At 39.8% G+C, this 19969-nt stretch overlaps 1 protein-coding gene across 2 annotated transcripts in view; it reads left to right on the top strand.

Annotated features, from left to right (window-relative positions):
• Positions 1–2944: 2944 nt before the first annotated feature.
• The window catches only part of stpg2 (sperm-tail PG-rich repeat containing 2), a 54430-nt gene continuing 37405 nt past the window's right edge, over positions 2945–19969 (top strand). Inside the window, exons 1-7 of one of the 2 annotated variants that reach the window (XM_030415988.1) lie at positions 2945–3311; positions 3709–3809; positions 3920–4081; positions 6797–6961; positions 10598–10713; positions 12905–13016; positions 17831–17938. In XM_030415988.1, coding sequence (XP_030271848.1) covers positions 3206–3311; positions 3709–3809; positions 3920–4081; positions 6797–6961; positions 10598–10713; positions 12905–13016; positions 17831–17938 — 870 coding nt within the window. In that variant the 5' untranslated portion in view covers positions 2945–3205. The remainder of the gene's footprint in view (positions 3312–3708; positions 3810–3919; positions 4082–6796; positions 6962–10597; positions 10714–12904; positions 13017–17830; positions 17939–19969) is intronic. The other variant, XM_030415986.1, reaches the window with a different exon arrangement.

The raw sequence follows: 19969 nt of genomic DNA, 5'->3' as shown, positions 1-19969 counted from the left end.
TGACAACAATAACCATCTGATAAACATGAGATTAATGCATATTGGCCTATAACTGTAAGAGGGTGTGAATTTATTCTACAATAATTTCACAAACATGTGAGCAAAATGAACGTGCTAGAAATATCAAGGAATATATGTTACAGGGGCACTGTGTAGTTTTGGAGAAAAAAAATTAAACTCAGAATTTTGATATTTACATTATTAATGAGGTGATAATAAATTTTTTCTCCAGAACTAATTAAACAAGCAGCTCTCAGGGGACAATAGGTTGGCTTGAACACTGAAGACGGATAGATAAATATAAACACAATAAAACAGTATGATATTCTGCTGTCCTTTAAGGTAATTTTGTTTATCAAGTTTGTTTAGGCATAAGAAGGAATCAATCCGTCTCTTCTGATTACAATTTCTTTCCCCAAAACTTCATATTGCACCTTTAAGGCGTCCTTCCTTCTCTTATATCTTTGAAGGTCTCTTGTTTTTTGTGCGTCTGTTTTCTGACATCGGTGTTGTATCGAGCTCAGTTTCCTCGTCGAGGTTTGTGTCCCCCTGGTCCCGCCCCCATCCGAAATGCCCCGAAGGGCGATGGAAGCGCGCGTTCACAAGAAGCTCGCCCCCGAGCTGTTGTGCTCGTACCACAGAGGCTCTGTGGAGAAAGCTAAAGTTCAAAACGGACTTTTTTTTAGCGAGTTTTATCTGAGGATGTTGTATTGTAGACGTGAAATCCAAATGTCATGACTGTCAAGTTATATTTTTAAACTGCGACAACAGCACATATGTTTGTGTTTTTATGTCTTTAGTAACACAACCAACTACTGTTATTTCTATTAATAAAAAATATTATATTTGTGAGAGACTTTTCATTTCGAATATTATGAACTTTTGGAACAAAATGTGCTCATTCATTTATAGGCAAATATAAATCGCTATTTTATAATATTTGTCTTAAATCCAGTTCCATTATAGCAGATAAAAGCACATCCTGACAGCTTGGAATATTACTGTCAGATACTGTTTCCCCTCTGTTGAGTATGAAGGGAGGCTCACACATTTTTCAAATTCGTACTCCTGACTTCTTTCCCAACAACAAGTAAGTCCTGTGATTTTCAGGCTGATATCATTAAATTTGACCATTTAAACAGGGGGAACGCATCCTGACAGCTTGGAATATTACTGTCAGATACTGTTCCCCCTCTGTTCAGTATGAAAGGAGGCTCACACATCTTTCAAATTCATACTCCTGACTTCTTCCCCACAACAGATAAGTCCTGTGATTTTCAGGCTGATATCATTAAATTTGACCATTTAATAAAACAGGGGGAACGCATCCTGACAGCTTGGAATATTACTGTCAGATACTGTTCCCCCTCTGTTCAGCATGAAAGGAGGCTCACACATCTTTCAAATTCATACTCCTGACTTCTTTCCCAACAACAGGTAAGTCCTGTGATTTTCAGGCTGATATCATTAAATTTGACCATTTAAACAGGGGGAACGCATCCTGACAGCTTGGAATATTACTGTCAGATAGTGTTCCCCCTCTGTTCAGCATGAAAAGAGGCTCATACATCGTTCAAATTCATACTCCTGACTTCCTTCCCCACAACAGGTAAGTCCTGTGATTTTCAGGCTGATATCATTAAATTTGACCATTTAAACAGGGGGAACGCATCCTGACAGCATGAAATATTACTGTCAGATACTGTTCCCCCTCTGTTCAGTATGAAAGGAGGCTCACACATCTTTCAAATTCATACTCCTTACTTCTTTCCCAACAACAGGTAAGTCCTGTGATTTTCAGGCTGATATCATTAAATTTGACCATTTAAACAGGGGGATCGCATCCTGACAGCTTGGAATATTACTGTCAGATATTGTTCCCCCTCTGTTCAGCATGAAAATAGGCTCATACATCTTTCAAATTCATACTCCTGACTTCTTTCCCCACAACAGGTAAGTCCTGTGATTTTCAGGCTGATATCATTAAATTTGACCATTTAAACAGGGGGAACGCATCCTGACAGCCTGGAATATTACTGTCAGATACTGTTCTCCCTCTGTTCAGTATGAAAGGAGGCTCACACATTTTTCAAATTCATACTCCTGACTTCTTTCCCAACAACAGGTAAGTCCTGTGATTTTCAGGCTGATATTATTAAATTTGACCATTTAAACAGGGGGATCGCATCCTGACAGCTGGAATATTACTGTCAGATACTGTTCCCCCTCTGTTCAGCATGAAAATAGGCTCATACATCTTTCAAATTCATACTCCTGACTTCTTTCCCCACAACAGGTAAGTCCTGTGATTTTCAGGCTGATATCATTAAATTTGACCATTTAAACAGGGGGAACGCATCCTGACAGCTTGGAATATGACTGTCAGATACTGTTCCCCCTCTGTTCAGCATGAAAAGAGGCTCACACATCTTTCAAATTCATACTCCTGACTTCTTTCCCCACAACAGATAAGTCCTGTGATTTTCAGGCTGATATCATTAAATTTGACCATTTAAACAGGGGGAACGCATCCTGACAGCTTGGAATATTACTGTCTATAGTATCTGACAGTAATATTCCAAGGTGTCAGGATGTGCTTTACCTGCTATAATGGAACTGGATTCATAATATTCGAAATGAAAAGTCTCTCACAAATATAATATTTTTTATTAATAGAAATAACTGTAGTTGGTTGTGTTAAGAAAGACATAAAAACACAAACATATGTGCTGTTGTCCTAGTTTAAAAATATAACTTGACAGTCATGAAATTTGGATTTCACGTCTACAATACAACATCCTCAGATAAAACTCGCTAAAAAAGTCCGTTTGGAACCTCAGCTCTCTCCACAGTGCCTCTGTGGTACGAGCACAACAGCTCGGGGGCGAGCTTTTTGTGAACGCGCGCTTCCTTCGCCCTTCGGGGCATTTCGGATGGGGGCGGGACCAGGGGACACAAACCTCGACGAGGAAACTGAGCTCGATACAACACCTGTTACTGTAATGACGTGGTATCCTAGCAACGACGCACGCATGGTAACGTAGACAACACCTGTTGTGAAGAGGGCAGTGACAGAAAGTTTAACCTTAAGAATGTAGTAAAGTGAGAACTAAGATAACTCCAGTGAGACTTTTGGCCGACTCAAGCAGGTTTCTGTACTGTTTCAAATGAAGTAAAGTTGAGCCACCAGGCGGGGTGAGTTAAAATGTATGACCGAGCTCCCAGAGTGACCTTCATGTCAACCGTCGGCGTCTCAAGATCAGTTGGCCCCGGGTCGTATGATGTCTTCCGGCCTCAATCTAAAACATCAGGTAGGGGTCAGCTTCAGGTAGTTAGACTTAATTTAAACTTGCTGTGGGTGAAAAACTTAAATGCCCCGCTAGAAAAATACACTTGCTTCTTCTTTTATCTCCTGATAAAAGTAACTTGGGTGAAAATGTAGCATCAACGGTCGTAGGCTACATTATAAACATCGCCTAGCTATCCGTTTGTCAAAATGCTAATGCTAACAGTACCAGTGAATCACGCAGTGTGACTTAACACACTATTCGTGATATATATATATATATATATATATATATATATATATATATATATATATATAGTTTTCCATGTTTCTGTTATCTTTGTCCATTCCCTGTAGAACTTAAAAAACACAACTCTAACTCTAATGTATATTCTGCATTTGTTTGTTTTTCTGTATTGCAGTTGGCAATGCTCCATTCCTGTCTTTTACTGACAGACAGTCAATATTCGATGAGTCCAGTGATATACCAGCACCTGGACAATACAACTCCTCACCTGTCATGGTAGGTCAGAGACCATCGTTTATGTACAATAAATCCAACCATCTTGCTTGACTACAGCATAATTTCCTCTGTGTGTCTGCTGGTCTCTCTTTGAACCTGCATCTCTTCAGCTAAACATCCATGCTGGCCGCAGTCTTCAGAATCGCTCCAAGCGTTTTGAGGAGGTAGTATCGGAGGTCCCGGGCCCTGGGGCCTACAATGTGCTGCCTGCCTTAGGAAACACGCTCAGGGCCGTGACGGCAGGACATGCTGAGAAGCCTCACAGGAGAACGGTAGGCATATGGGTAAAGTTATGAGGACAGAATATTACTTATTATTGATTTAATCTTTCAAGCTATTATGTTGTATCTTCTTTTTGTGTCTTTGAAGCTGGTTGGTTATATGACAGTTTCCCATTTCTTTACACAGTCCTTTGCGTTTTTATTGAACACTGCGAGATCCTTTAAGCTGCACTGGTTCGGTAGTAGGGGGCAGACAAGGCAGTGCTGCATTGTATGGTCCTCTTCTCCACATTCACAGGTTGTTTGGCCAGTTTCATAGCCCCATCTCGCCATGGCAGCTTTTGATTGCCCTGTTCCTGTTCTCAGGTGGTTGAGCGTCTTCCACTGGACACATGGTGCTTCCGAGCCTGGAGGGAGGGCTTCAGAGGGAGAGATACCCATATCAGTAGGAGGGGGGTCTTCCTCAAGCCGTTTTGTCCATAGTTGGAGTCTGGTTTCTTCCTGTGATGTTGTTAGGGGCTGGACATGGCTGAGAAAGCTTCTCCTGGACTTCAGCCGTTGGGCCGGTGGTACATGTCCATAGAGGAGGTGGCGCTCATCACTGGTGGCCTTGGTCATATCTACTCGGCTGGCGACTCCCCGTCTCACATCAGCAGGGGCAATGCCAGGGAGGAGGTGCAAGTTGTTGATGTTGGTGGGCTTCAAGCAGCCAGTGATTGAGCGGCAGGTGTTATTCAGCGCTGGGTCTAGTTTCTTGGCATGGGATGATCTCTCCCACATACTCCGCAGAGGACACGCATACTCAGCAGAAGAGTAGCACAGGGCCAGGGCAGTAGACCTTAATGTGTGTGCTGTGGCTCCCCATTTGGAGTTGGTCAGCTTCCGGAGGATGTTATTTCGGGAGTTAACCTTCATTTTGGTGTTTTTGACGTGTTCTTTTATGTTGCATAAGAGCTACAGTATGTCCTCTGTATATATGACAAATATGTGGAAAAACTGCTCTCTCTCACTGACCTGGTCAAGATTCAACATGGAACAAAAAGTCATCTAATACTAGGGCTGGTGGTAATGCCTTAAAATAAAACGTTCTGTTATTTTGAGGCTAATTGCGTTATCAGATATGTATCTCAATAAAGATCTAAAATTCTAGGAGTGTGCAACAAAATCAAATATTACAACAGTCATGATGATCAAATACCTCACTGATATTGTGACAGTGCTGTAGGTTGTAGTTAGCATCTTTGATTCTCACACAAACTATATGAAAAATGAAATAACATGTAGTGCTGCCTTCAGCATTGTGTAATGTAATGTGCTATATTTGTGCCATTTGTCAGATATATGAATAGCAGCGCCTACTCCCAAAGTGTTCACTGCCAGTATCTGCAGACGCACCTTGCCAGTACCTTAGCCATTAACACCAATCTGTGAGAATTAAAAGGCTGCTATTTCAAAACTTTGGAGAGAAATACTTGTGCTCTAAACTTGTGTCAAAACAGTCACTGTTCTATTGTTCTTAATAAAAGAACACCATCTGGTGTATTTGCTGTAGCATTTTAAAACTTATCACATACAGTAAGGCATATTTAAAAAAAAGAAAGAATGTGTCTTTTTGTCCTTAATTAGTCAGACATTCTGTCACATCTTGTTAGGTAAAGCCTGTTTCATGCGCGGCAGAAGTAATTTATAATATGCAGCTGAGACTCAGTAACAAGGTCACAATGAAGAAAGAGATCATTAGGATAAAAACTGTAAAGAGACCAGACCATGAAACTCTTGTAGGAACCAGTAACCTGTGAGAGTGACAATTGTCTTTGTCTCGAACGTGGAAATGTCAAATAGGATGATAAACACAGGGAGATGAGCCAGTTTTCTGGCATGTATTAGTATTGTGTATTGATTTTCTTAATGCCAATGTAACAGTGTAATAAAAGACTTGTTAGGTTGAATATGCCATCTTTTATGTATTATTCTCAGTACAGGTTTATCATGGTTATTCATCAAATTGAACAAATAGAAGAGCTGTGTAGCTTTGTAACATTTTGCGCAGCAGAACCTTCCACCTGTTTGCTTTGAAATATTACGGCCAGGTGGTTTCAGAATTTTCAGACGATGTACTCAGAAAGCAACAATTCCTCACCTGATTTACGAACCTTTGAGAAAATATGTTGAATATTAGATGTGGCCCGTCCAGCAGCCTCCAGCTTCATCAGCAGTGATACTATAGTAGTGAAACATAATAAATTCAGCCTCGCAGTGAACTGAGATGATATTAAGTTGCTCTTTCCATTCCCCCTGCTATTTTAAATTTATTCCCAGAGCATACACGCATTGCTAAGCTTTGAGTTAACACTGAGCTCTGGGCTTTTATCTGATCTAGACTGATACCAATGATTAGCTCACTTCGTACGGTGAATGGAGTATTAGAAACTTTTACCTCCAGACCTGACCAATCATAAAAGAGAGGGATTATTCACACACTTCACTTCCAGAGAGTCAGTAGAAAGCTTTCGTGCATTTTGACTGAGATTGCCTTCATTGCCTGTTCCCTCAGTCCCCTCCCTCCTTCTTCCTTCCTCCTTTTCCCTTTTCCTCTTTTGTTTCTTATCTGCTGCCTCCCCTCAGTCCGTCTCTCTCTGTGTCCCTCCCTCAGTTTCATATTATATTGGCCCCAGGCATTGCTCAGCTACTTTATAAGCCATGACATCCTTTCCATCACAATCCATGATTTCTCTTCCCACTCTCCCTGTCTTTCTGTCCAAGCAGTGGCTGTGGGCTAAAAGTCTCCAGCACCATCAGTCATGTATCCCATCCATTCCTTCCCCGGGCCAGGCCTATGGCTATGAGGAAGACGCCCTGGGTGAGCTCAACAAACAGCAGCCCCCTCCCAGGGACACAACCCTGGGGCCAGCTTACTACAATCCACTGCTGGTAGGTAAAGATTAACACACATACACATGCACACTCATGTCGAAGTTTGAATGTTCATCCATCGGAGAATGTGAAGTGCTCATTTGTGCATGCATGTGTGCTTTCATTAGTCTGTACGAGTGTGTGTTTGAGTGTACTTACTCTGCCCGCGAGGCGAGGTCCATTAGTGTTAGTCAGATCTAATGCACCACCCCCACCCCACCCGATTCAGTTGGCCCAAAACCCATTTCCATAGCTAATGAATGCAGCTCCACTTTAAAAAAGCCACACTGCACCAATGCTCATCCATTTTACATGCCAACAAAGAGAGCCATTAGTAATTATTCTTGAAGCTATATTACAGTATTCACTTAAAATAATGCACACGCCTGCTGGTCTGGCTCTCAATTAGGTCATTTTTCATCTGTTAATGACCAGAGGAAGTCAACAGCGTCCTTGAGTGTTGGCCGAGGTTGTGTCAACACACCGGCGCAGGCACAGAGGAGCGCTGTGATTTAGGGCTATCAGCAGTTCATCCATCCAAGGCTCTTTCTTCCATCTAGACTTCTGTTGCTCTGCCTTTGAAAGTTCAACTTCAGTTTCTGTGCGTCTTCCCCCTTCTGTCTCTGCGCCTGACACACTAATTTCTTTAAACTCAAACACTTCCCCCGCCCCGTGCTCCAACTGAGTTCAAAAGTGTCGAGAGGCAGAATTAAGTGGTTGTCTGAGGACGTAACTTCAAAGTGGCTGGAGCAGCCTTTGAATGATAAGACATTGGAAAGAAATCAAAAGAGTGTGTTATTGAGAAAAACAAAAACATCTTAATCTGTTTTATCGGCTGACCCTAAAATTATGGTTCACGTCTGTATTGACAGAACGATTACTTTACTGCATCGACTAATGCTCTCCACTTAGTACACAGAATTGGAGACAGAAAAATATGCTGGAGTCATTATCAGCATAAACATGTTCATCATATATTGATACTGACGTATATACCCATGCTGAACGATATGAACAAAAATACTTTGCATAACGCAGTAAACAGTATCACCATGAGAAATGTTGTTAGTTGAGAATGTGCAGTATTAGATTTGGCAGATTATCATAACACAGCTGGCCAGATGGTGATATGGAGGCCAGGCTGTGTTAGTATAAAGGAGACAGAGACCAGAATCCGTTTTTAAAAGGAGGAAATTTGAAAGATAAAGATTGCAGAACTTTCTGCAAAAATGAAAACAGTTGTGCCAAATTATTTTCCCTTATTCAGTTAATTCATTCTTAATTTCTTAGGAGCATTATCAGTGGGTGACCAAAATGCCTTTGGATAGTTCCTACAACCCATAACCAATCAGACCAATTTGCTCTGAGTTTTTTTAAGCCTGGTGAGATGTTATGAACACACAGGTGACTGTCATGTCAGTCATTGTATTTAAACCCGCCCCATTTCAGATGAACAGTTGTGACTGGCCTGAAACAAACCAAGTCCATGATTGGTTGAAGTCTTTCTTGACATTATTTTCATGTCCATTAAGCAATTCAGTGTATGGAAGTGTCTGCTTTGTTATGTTTCCTCACTCACTCCTACAGGTTTTTCCTTTAATTCATCAGCTATCTGTTAATCTCAAAGTGTTTTTTCTGATAGACTTTGTTGCAATGTTGCTTTTTCTGTCAATGACCTGCCCTAGAAGTCAAGTATTGGTTTGCCTCTACAAAGAATATTTGGTGCAAAGATGAGAGATGGAAATAGGCATGACTGACCTCTCAGCAAGGCCGGAATCAGATTCAAAGCCATACTGTGTTTTGTATATGTTTGTAGAAACAATTTCAGCCCGCAGGATCCTGCCCACATGGCCCTACTGACAAAAACTTTTATTTATGCTTGACTTCTTTTATTCTCATTTAAATAATAGATAGCCTGCCACTCCAGTTTATCAACGCTGAATGAATATGTTTATACCCAGGAGCTGTGTTTTTGTTTTGCTTTTAAAAGCTGTCCTTGACATAAAAAGGCAATTGGTGCCTCTGAACTCAAAGCCAGCTGCGATACCATCACGGTGCTTGTCTGTGTCTCCATGCAAGGCAAACAGTTATGTTTTTCTTTTTAACTTTAAGCATCTGAAAATCCTTGTTTCTCCTCAAAACTGGATTGGTAGATCACAGTGGACAGAAACTCAGATCTCGTCTTCTAGTCACTGCTGAACTTGAGATAAGGAGACAAGCACCACATGGAGTGAGAAACTTGTTGAGTCTTCCTGCCTGTCCTCCCATAACCTGCCTCATTAAACAGATACAGTTGGGCTAATTTAAGTTTAGAAATGATTGGGAGGAATTGTAGACATTAGTTTCGCTTTCAAGTGACAAGTGGTAGACTTGGCAGGAAAATGAAGTGAAGTAGATCAAGAACTTTCAAATAAAAGTCCCTCAAAAGACACTTAATTATCCCACTTATCTTTTTGATTAGAGAAATTATAGAAAAAACAATACAATTTGTGTGTATTTGGCTCTCTTTGTACTGAGAGCAAATGGTGAGATCTTGTCTTTAAAAACTCCACTGCCAGGCTTTTTATGTATCTACTTAATTCATATTTAATGCTTACCTCTCCCTGCCGTTTGTAGATCCCAACAGGCTGAAGGACTAAATACTTTGGTGATCCGCTCATTTGTTTCACATTTGTGGTTTTGAAAAGATATCTCGACAACATTTTAGTGGATTACCATTTAATTCGTTCACACATTTATATCCCCCTAACACAGAACTGTAGTAACTTTGGTGGTCAATTAAGTTTTGATATAGCACTATCGTCAGGTTAAGATTTTTAACTTGTCTAACAATTTGGGTACAAATACCTGCAAAACTGATGAGAGCTGTAGTTTGTGTTTAATGCTAAACAATTTACAAGCATGCTAGCACCCTAAACTAGGGTATTGAATATAGTGAAAATTATCTGCAAAACATCATCATGTAAGCATCATTCTGAGCATGGTAGCACGCTGACTTAAGCATTAAGCTCAAGGCATGTCTAGTATAGCCTCAGACGCAATAGCATGGCGGAAAAATCTCCATCTTGTTGATCAATAAATCACCCATTTAAGAATCTAAGACAGATTACCACAGGGATAAAAAAGCCATTTTTTATTTTTTTGCCACAATTTTTTTGCAGCCCCCTTATTATACCCTAATCTATTTTTTGAGAAAATGGCGCACATAGTATATCTGAGATGTGTTTGGTCACAGCTTGCCGGCTCATTTTACAGAGGTAGCCTCTCTCAGTTGTTAAGCTGCAGAGTGAACTGGTTCTATCTGAAAGGCCGGAGGCAGAGGCAGCAGGCTGTAAAACTCAGAGAGATAAGAAAGGACTGAGGGTCTCCCCCAGATCCCTGACATGCACTGGCATTTGGCCGAACTTCACATTTCATTCAGCCCCAACTTCATGAGCCTTGGCTGTAGGAGAAACCAGATAAGTGTGAACGAGTCAATTCTATTTTCTTCTTCTTTGTTCATCCATTTATCCTCATGCTATCTCATTCTGTCCCTCCTCCTATCATCTTTCTTTTTCTTATTCTTTCTCCCTGGTCAAACCCTCATTCATTCACTCATCATCTTTTCTCTCTGTCTGTCCATCTGTTCTCTCCCTCACTCTTTCTCTTTCGTAGTCTGAGGTGAGCTCTGCACAAAAGTATAAAGGTGTCCACTTTGGCAACATGACAGGGAGGAGACGTGTGGAGGCAGTGAAAGAGGGACCAGGTCCAGGACACTATCACCCTGAGATGTGAGTATCACATGTCATGGTACTATATTAAATCCGTTTTTAGTAGCAGCATGTGAACAACAATGGTGATTGTCATGTTGTAACAGTGACCTGGCAACTCTGTTAAATGCTGAAGAAATAGTTTAGTTAGTTGAGTTAGGTGAAAGTACTAAATCACTCTTAGTCTTGTATGATCAATTCAAGGCTATAATCAGCAGCCATTCTTAAAAGAGTGGCTGAAACAGCTTTTTTATAAATAGTAGTAACGATACTCTCATCTTACTCTCTACGAGAAAAAGACAATTAACATACTGCAAACTGTTGCTATAAACAGTCACTTTCATTTTTTACTTGATTTCTATACAACTACGTTATAGAAACCTTTAAACACATTATTAATTTTCTGACATGTTATCTGGTTTAGCTCCATCGATCTAACAATGAAAATATGGATACAGCACTGAAAACTGCTCCGTGGTGCATAAACCAAAAAAGCTTGACATCTGGGGTATGAAAGTACCTGGATCTTCTGCATTGTGGGGACTAAAGCCTTCTGCCAACTGAGCTGGCTAACTTCCAGTTTAATGCCTGGCTAACCTGAATGGGAATACAAAGATACAGTCATGTAGGTCTTCTAGACGTTTCAAATGTTATCACACCAAATAGCACATATTATAATATTATGATAAGATTATACTAAGACTAAGACTATATATAAAGTAAAGTCATTTTACAGTGGTTGTGACACTACAGCTGCTTCTTTCACAGTGTAAGTTTGTGGGATACAGTCTTTTAGACCCCAGTGTATAACCTGACATTGTAATTACATGGTTTGGCCACTACGAACGTTGGCCTCAAAGCCTGGTGCTGTATCTGGGAGCTTTTGTTTCCTGTGTTTCCCTGGAAGTTATAGCAACATGCTACCAAATGAAACCCAACGTTACCTTCAAAAAACAAAAAACATTGTTGGATTCCTTTGGATTAATATACGTATACAACTCTTAAAAATATATACCAAAGGGCTAGATAGTTTCTAGACATTTTAATACAGAAATACATATAATATGTAGACTGATGTAGTACAGTATTATTTTATTATCAAGTGCTGATAGTGAATTACATTTGATACATAACCACCAGTGCATATGAACACACAAACAAACGCTGTGTATCAGTGTATTTGGAATGCACATTTTGAAGCATGGGTAAAGAGAAGTAGGGTAGATAAGATACTCCAGGGCATATACACTTAAGTAGTTCACTGCTCTTACAGAGATGTGAGCTGAGCAGAGAAACTGCTCCACCATAATGAAATATTGCTTTGATCCAACTGCTAGGGCATTATGTTTGACATTTCTCACATAGCATTTCTATAGATTTCCATGGAGGATGGGCCTCACTAAGCTCTTCTAGATCGGCGGGCAGACATCCAGCTCAGCTATTCATAAAGGAATTGACTGAGTGGTAGAAGGCAAAGTGTGCATGAGAGCAATCATAGTGTGAGCACATAGGTGGAGGCAGACATTTACTTGCCCACACATTTATGTTTGATGCACATGTAATTACTGAAATCATTGAAAATTGATTTAAAATAATTATTTACACGGCTGCTGACAGTTGTTTTCAGTCTTCTGTTCTTTCCTTCACTCCTTCTCTAATTGATTTAAATTTCTCTTCTCTTTCTCTTCTCCTTTACTCCCATCTGTTTTTTCTTTGTTAATCTCTTCCCTCTTACTTTTCCATTACATGTCTGTGTATTTGTATTTATTTATTTACTTAACCTCGAAAAAACACTGAGGTGGGTGTTAATGTAATGCTTGAAATTTAGAGTTTTGTCCAGCCAGATACTGAGGTATTTTTGCTGAGGCACTCTCTGAATGCTTTACCATTTGCAGAACAAATGGTAGGAGATTTATCGTGGGATAGTAATAATGAATTAATAATACTAATTTATGATCGTACAGTTGGAGTTGTAATGAATCAAATGATGACAGCAGACATACAATAGCAGATTGAGCAGATTCAAAACTGTATCATCTGCATAAAAATAAAATGTACAGGATTTAGGTGCTTTAATAATAATATCGTTTATATATATAGTGAACGGAATTGGACCAAACCACCGGTAGCTGACACATATATCTATGTTTTTTTTCTTCTGTGTTTTTCTGTATTCTATCATAGAATAAGCTGTTGTCTCTATCTGTCTCAGAAACCTAGAAACACACTACGAAAATGTGAATCTTAAAAAGGAGCAGAAAGGCAGAGCTGAGCTCATCATCCCTCGCTACCACGAGCTGGTGCCCAAGCAAGAGGAAAAGAAGGCAAGTTTGTGTTTTTCTTGGTGGCTATTTGTGTCCATCTGGTGCTATACATGTTAAAATTAGATGAATAGTGTAGGAGTTAAAAGATTTAATGGACTGGGATCAATGTAAACTCCACCCCTGCGGGGGACTTGGTACTTTAATGTGAGCCCATGCAACTTGCTGAACAGTTGCCACGATGACAACTAGTGGCAATTACATATGTAATATTGAATTTGTTTCAGCACTTGTGGGCGGTGCAACAAGGTCCGACGACAACATTGACATAAACAAACTATCAGACCAGACAGGCCAGTTTGGAAGATCTCCAATCTCCATTACAGAATGGAATTAATTACCAAATCATGTTATTGTAACAGTATCAGTGTTGCTTTTACGAGAGGTATGCTAAAAGAGAACTAAGAGTACTTAATGCAATTGACTTAATAAACAAACATTTGATGACTCAGCTTTGAGCTCATAATTTGATGATAGATCTTTGAAACCAATTTGTAACTGTAGCTGCATATAATGTCTATAACTGTGTGGTATGTGATACCTATTTCAGACCCCAGAAAGACGAGCTGACGTTGTGATGTTAGCAAATGGGGATGTTAATAAACTAATAACAGTATTATCAACTAACTAAAGTAGATATGGTGCTTCGTTTAGCAAAGAGTCTCTTATTTAACAACACAGGATACTGTACCTGCTTTATGCTCCGCCATATTCAACGGCTAGTCACTAACTTCTTGCGTCTGGTGCTTGCAAAGCAACGTATGGTCAATTGTCCGAATTGTTTTTGTTAAACAGCTGTCCATATTTATATGCAGAAATATATAAATTCATTTTCTTTTTCAACAACACTATATTTGAATAACATTGATTGTTATGTCAATCACATTATGATTCAGTCATACTGTATAACTGCATATCCCAACAGTTACTGACACCTTCAATGTGTTTCTTTCTATTTTATCACAAACTTGTGGTTATCACACTAAAAAACACAACATTTTGATGCTTTGACGCATTTCAGGAGGCTTTGGATACATAAGCAGACATTATTTTTCAGTGGCAGCCTGTCTTCTTTCTTCGCTGCACTCTGACTCAGATAAATTCTTAACACAATAGGATTTGAAAACTGCAGATTGAGAATGACTCATAATAGAGTACTGTGATTTACAGTGAGAACAGAGTCAAGGTAAGTACTTTGGATTTATTCCGGATTTATTCAAGTACGGTCGATTAAGGATGAAATGATTCAACCCCTCCTCCTCTTACTGTTATTCATCAGTTTATCTGATCACCCATAGAGGGCAGTAGAACATAAGCTTTGATCACAGACTGGCAATCACACAGAGTGGAGGGGAGTTACTCACCTGCATATGAACTTGAATGTGCTGGCAGAATAATGCTTTGCGATGCCTTATTCCTCCGGTCGGTGGGTTAGAGTGGCTGAGGCCAAGTCTAAAAAATGTGGGACTGAATTTGTGGAGGGAGAGATGAATGTATCCCGTTTGTCAAGGACTTGCAGCTACGCCTTCCCCTCTTCTTGTTCTCTCTTTTCTCCAACATTTCATCTGCTGGCGCTCTTTTAGGTTTTATTTAATTTAATTTGACAGATATCATCATATATGTAATTTGCTTGCATTTGTTTATTTATGATATATATGACTACTAAAGCAACATGTAATAATTTATCCTGTGACTTTGAGTCACGCATGTGCCTTCTGTGTAGGCTTGTATATGTGCACCATGCTGTATTTGGACCTCCTACAGTGATGACTGCACCTCCATCCGTCATCATTAGTACCTGACACCACAACTTGCATGTACTCCCACACACACATGCACTGTCCAGATGGGTCATTACCCACAGTGGGGACACTCAGGACAAACACCTTTGCTATCTTGACATCAGCCGACAGTCTGCCTTTAATGGCTCGGGGGCTGCTGGTGTCCCATAGAGTTTGAGAGTCTGTGTATAGGATTTTCCCATTAAATAGGAAACCTGCCATGGCAGAGGGAACGACTGAGCGAACCACTTTAACAAACTAACATCATGTATATCCCTGCAAACTAAAGTATAACAGATGGAGTAGTGGCAATACAATTCCTCATTTTAACCTTTAAATGAAGTTCATTGTCAATCCAACACAATTGTGTGAATCCCATGTTAACATTATCATGGACAGTGTTGTAATGGTTGCAGCAATTCTTCTTTTTTAGAAACTGGGAAGTAGTACTGCTCCTATGGGGAAAAAAGGGGAAAAAATAAAACTGAGACACGTTGGTTTTACAATATATCAAGTCAAATATAGTATAATTATGCTTCGTTTATATTGGCTTAAATAATGGTCATTACATTTTTTAATTTGTGAAAAGGTTTTCAGAGATTATTTATAAGCCTGTGGTTGTACGGTTTATCACCCTCAGTAGACCTGGTCGAAAAAAAGAAAAACATTCAAGAAATGCTTCTATGAAAAACTGCTTACAGATTCACAGCAGAAAATCTGTGTATAAAACTCCTTACACATGCACACACACATTTGAGTAAATACATATTTTGGCTGTGCTTTTACAACAAAAAGCCAAACTTTGAGTTTTTATAATCACAAATCTTTTCCACATATTAGCAACTTGAATTTCTCATGCAGAGTACAAAGGGTGTTCTATAACTTCAGACACTGACGTTATTTGCAAACATAATTTGCTGGCTCAAAATCTTATTGACCCTTATTTGATATCGAGAGGGTCTGGCAGATAGCTGAACACAATCAATTAGACCAAATGTGTGGTCTTGCTCACTGTATTCCAGAAGACTATTAAAATTCTATCTTAAGAAAAAGTCAGTGGCAGCTGCTCTGTACATCAACATGGTGTTTGTCAGTGTGTGACATTTCAGATTTGGAGGACAAGTGCTTGTTTCTGGCAAGAACACATTTTAGTCAATGTTGATGAATAAAGATTTAGCTGTCCAAAAGCATAGGGAGGACAGATTGTGAAGAAATTCACCACTGGTCCCCCTCAAGATTTGGGTGTAACTGCTAACAATCTCTACAAAAAAAACCAGGCTGTATTAATGCAGACCTAATTAAACCACCTCTGGCCCAGCAACCTTGTGAGTTTACCACACATAACAAAATGTCCTGGTTCTGCACTAGGGAATGTGCAAATATGTTTGTGCGTTTGTGAGTGTGCATTTCCCTACCACTCACTGTCAGCAGCTCAGTGACTGTGCTTCCTTAACTGATTTGCTAGTTGCAGTAATTAGTCGAATTGGTGCAACAGTCCTGAGTTGGCATATGACATAATTGTTTCCTGTGACTAGGAAAAGAGCAAACATGCGTATGTATTTCACTCTCACTGTTTGTCTGTTTTTATTTATTTACTTGTTTATCAGTTTAATTGACAGGGACAATACATGTAGTCATGTTACATCCAAATGAAATGCATTTGTAGCCTTGTCCCTGGTTAGGCTTTTGAGGAAAATAGCTCTTAACCCATCACTCCTACAATATAAAAAAGGCATTAAAAAAATATATAGACAAGCAGCCAATAGAAATAGTGATTGTAACAGCATAGATGCCTAATTGCAGAGTAAAGAAAGAAAATGGCTCTCTTAATAATGTTTTTCTGCTTGATTTGACAGGTTGCTCACTCATGTGGTGTTGCGTCATTTTTATCTACTGTGTTTTTCATTAATTTCTTCTTTATAATAGTCAAGTGCAAGACACATAGGCAGGAAAGTAGTAAAACAAAGTGTGAGAGCTTAAGAGTGGTCATATTATGCCTTTTGGGGTTTTTGTCTTTTTGTGTTATGTAGCATCATTTTTGTGCATGTAAAAGATCTGCAACGTAACAGACATTTTATATTTTATACATATATATATATATATATATATGCATTCAGTCACTCAATAGATATAAAGTTGCTACTGCTGTAGTGGTGTTATTTTAGATCACACTACCTTGGCATGACCTGCTCTACTCTGCCTCTGATTGGCTACATTTTGCTGATTTAGTAATGTGCATGTTCAAGATTGAACAGAGGCAAGATGTCTCACTCTGTCGCTAAAACGGAGCATTCAAGACACAGTATTAAAGGGATGCTGCAGCAGTTCACCATAGGAGAAAAAGACTGTGTTTTTTGAAAATGAAAGTATTTCAACCCGTTCTACTAGGAGCTCCAAATAAAAGTATGAACCTGAAAATAATCAAAATCTGACCTCTGTAATCAGCTGAAGTCCAAATTCCCAAAATGAAAACAATACATTGGCAGATGACAGAACAGCAACGAAAAGGCCTGCAAAAAAGAAAGTATGAAGAAATAAACTAAGGAAAAGCCAGAAAACACAAGGAACAAATTGGGTACACAGAAAACACAGGACTGGGGAACAGGCAAAGACAAGCAGGAGACGGATGGATGAAAACAGACGTTAGGATGACAAAGTGTGAGGAACAGCACAAATACAAACTTAAATACAAACTCAACTAACAAGGGGGTGAGGTGCAGGTGGAGAGACACTGGGAACAGGGCAGTGCTAACAAGGCTGATGTGAGACAGGTAAGGGAAGGAGCACAGGAACGCAGTAGGGAAGCAGTACACTGGGAACACAGGTGAGCAGGAAGTAGAAATTGACAACAAGACACAAAAGGACACGAATACAAGAAGGAAATAACCAACCAAAAGAGATAGATCAGAAAAGCAACTTTTTGCTTTTCTCATATTTCCTCTCAGTGGCATTCTTCCTTTTACTCAGGCTCTCTCCTGATCCTTTTCATATTGCATTGTACTAACTGTACATTTCCTGCTTTCTGCTTCCCATCAGGGAGTCCCTGGTCCAGGCCAGTATCACATCAGAAGTCAGTTTGAGAAGCCTGTGAAGTCCAGTGGAAATCTGCCGAAGTTCGCGTGCCCCTTCCTCTCTCAGGCTGAGGTACAATCCACAGATCCAGACAGTTCAAAGTAAAGTCATTGGGGGCTTTGTGTGCAGGCCTGTGGGTGCATATTCAGGTGACCCAGGTTGTTCTGTGTAGAACAGGTTCTTTCTCAAGCTAACTGAGCACTGCTTTTGTTCACCAGTGTTTTGTGTTTTTGCTTTCACCAAAGGTGACCCCTTTCTAGGAAATATAAGAACGGTTTCTTGTGTCTATTTTCATTTTGGCAGTTCTACCCGAGGTTCACCCAGATCGTATGTGAGAAAGTCAACAGAAAAAAAGATGTTGGCCTAAATTGACAATATCAAATTCAATTCTAAATCATATAATTGATTAAAAAACGTTATAAATACATTACAGCTGTAAACAAAGATAGCCCATTCAGTTGTATTTAAAATTTGTATTTCTTCTATTATGTTGTGTGCACCAACATTTAGTGGCAGATTTTTACTATCATATTGCATATAACAATTTGATCCATTGTTGATATGAAGTATTGGTTAGTGCAGCTAACCTAGCTAAAACTTATTCAACATCTTCAGTTTGTGATAACACAGATCAGACTTGATGGGTATCATCATTCACAAATATTGATTTACCCCGCTAAGATAAACACATTCAGATCCATAATTTTAGTGGTATTCCTCTACATTATTATACACAGAGAGACAATCGGACCATATTGAAAAGGCTTCTCAGACATAATCTATGAGAGGCAAATATATTCAATTTACAATTTCTCAAAGAAGACTGGATTTTAATATGGAATATTTAAGATTAAGTTACATATCCGAGACACTGTGCCGGGCTTTGCTTGTTTAATTGATGTGCTGGGAGTGGAGGGTTTCTTCCGATGGGGGTGAAGATGAGTTTATTAAGAGGCTCAGAGGAGCGGAGATGAAGGATGTGAAAATGTGTAGTTTTACGTCTCAGGAATAGCTGAACTCCTCTGTGGCACTGCCCCACAGCTTCACTCCTGTGAAACTTCACTGACTGATGTTTTAATTATCACTCTGACACGCAGGCACAATGTGACGGTGCATGCACCCGCACACACACCCGCGCAAACACACACACACAAAACGTCATATACAAATGTGAATTTCAGCGGCAGAAAGATTTTAAGACAATAAGGAAAAGTTCCCTTGTGAAGATAACATGCAAGCAAATGAATGCACCCATTTCTTATGTATACAAACACACACACACACACACACACACACACACACACACACACACACACACACACACCTTGATAATGTTTGATACAAAATATTTTCTAGTTTCTAGGTGAGAACATCTGATGCAAGATTCTGCCGTTCATTTGATTTCTGTGTGTGTGTGTGTGTGTGTGTCATAGTTGGCTCTGACCTAATTTCCCTGGCCACATGCTGTGTTAGTGCTTCGACCCTGTGATGTCGTCACCGACACCCACCAAGGAACTCTGTGGGTCTGTGGGTGTGTGTGTGTGTGTGCGTGCGCACACGTGTCATAAGTCATCTCCGATGCAGAACTGGGAGCGACAGTTTTCTTAGATCTTCGTCTCCCTGTGAGTCCGGTTCCATCTGACACTGTTACCCTGCGGAGGGACGCAGAGGAAATGAGGGAGTGAAGGAAGGAGAGAGGGAGGGGGAGATAAGAGGAACAGCTGGAGTCTTCCAGTTCTCGCCTCTTCTCCTCCCTTTGACTCCCCAATTTTCCAATATCAAAGCATCAATCCAGAACTTTGTGAAAACATGCTTTTTCCTCGATTCTCCTTGCCCTTGCTCCCCCACTCACCCCCCTTTTCCCCCTTTCCTTCATTTTTCATTCTATTTCCCTTCTCTCTACTCTCTTTCCATTTCTTTCTTCTTACTCCTCATTTATGAATATTTTTATTATTCCATTCTTTCTTGAGTCCCTTGCAGCTTGGAGACCAACGTCTCTCTTGATGCTTCACAACCTTTAATATAAAAGACTAGAATGGCACTCACTAGATTGCATACCCACTAGATCTCCCAACAATCCCCTTTGATTAATCAAGCCTTATC

Source organism: Sparus aurata, chromosome 5 (assembly GCF_900880675.1).
Source record: "Sparus aurata chromosome 5, fSpaAur1.1, whole genome shotgun sequence".
Taxonomy (NCBI): Eukaryota; Metazoa; Chordata; class Actinopteri; order Spariformes; family Sparidae; genus Sparus; species Sparus aurata.
This window is presented reverse-complemented; position numbering and strand designations above follow the sequence as displayed.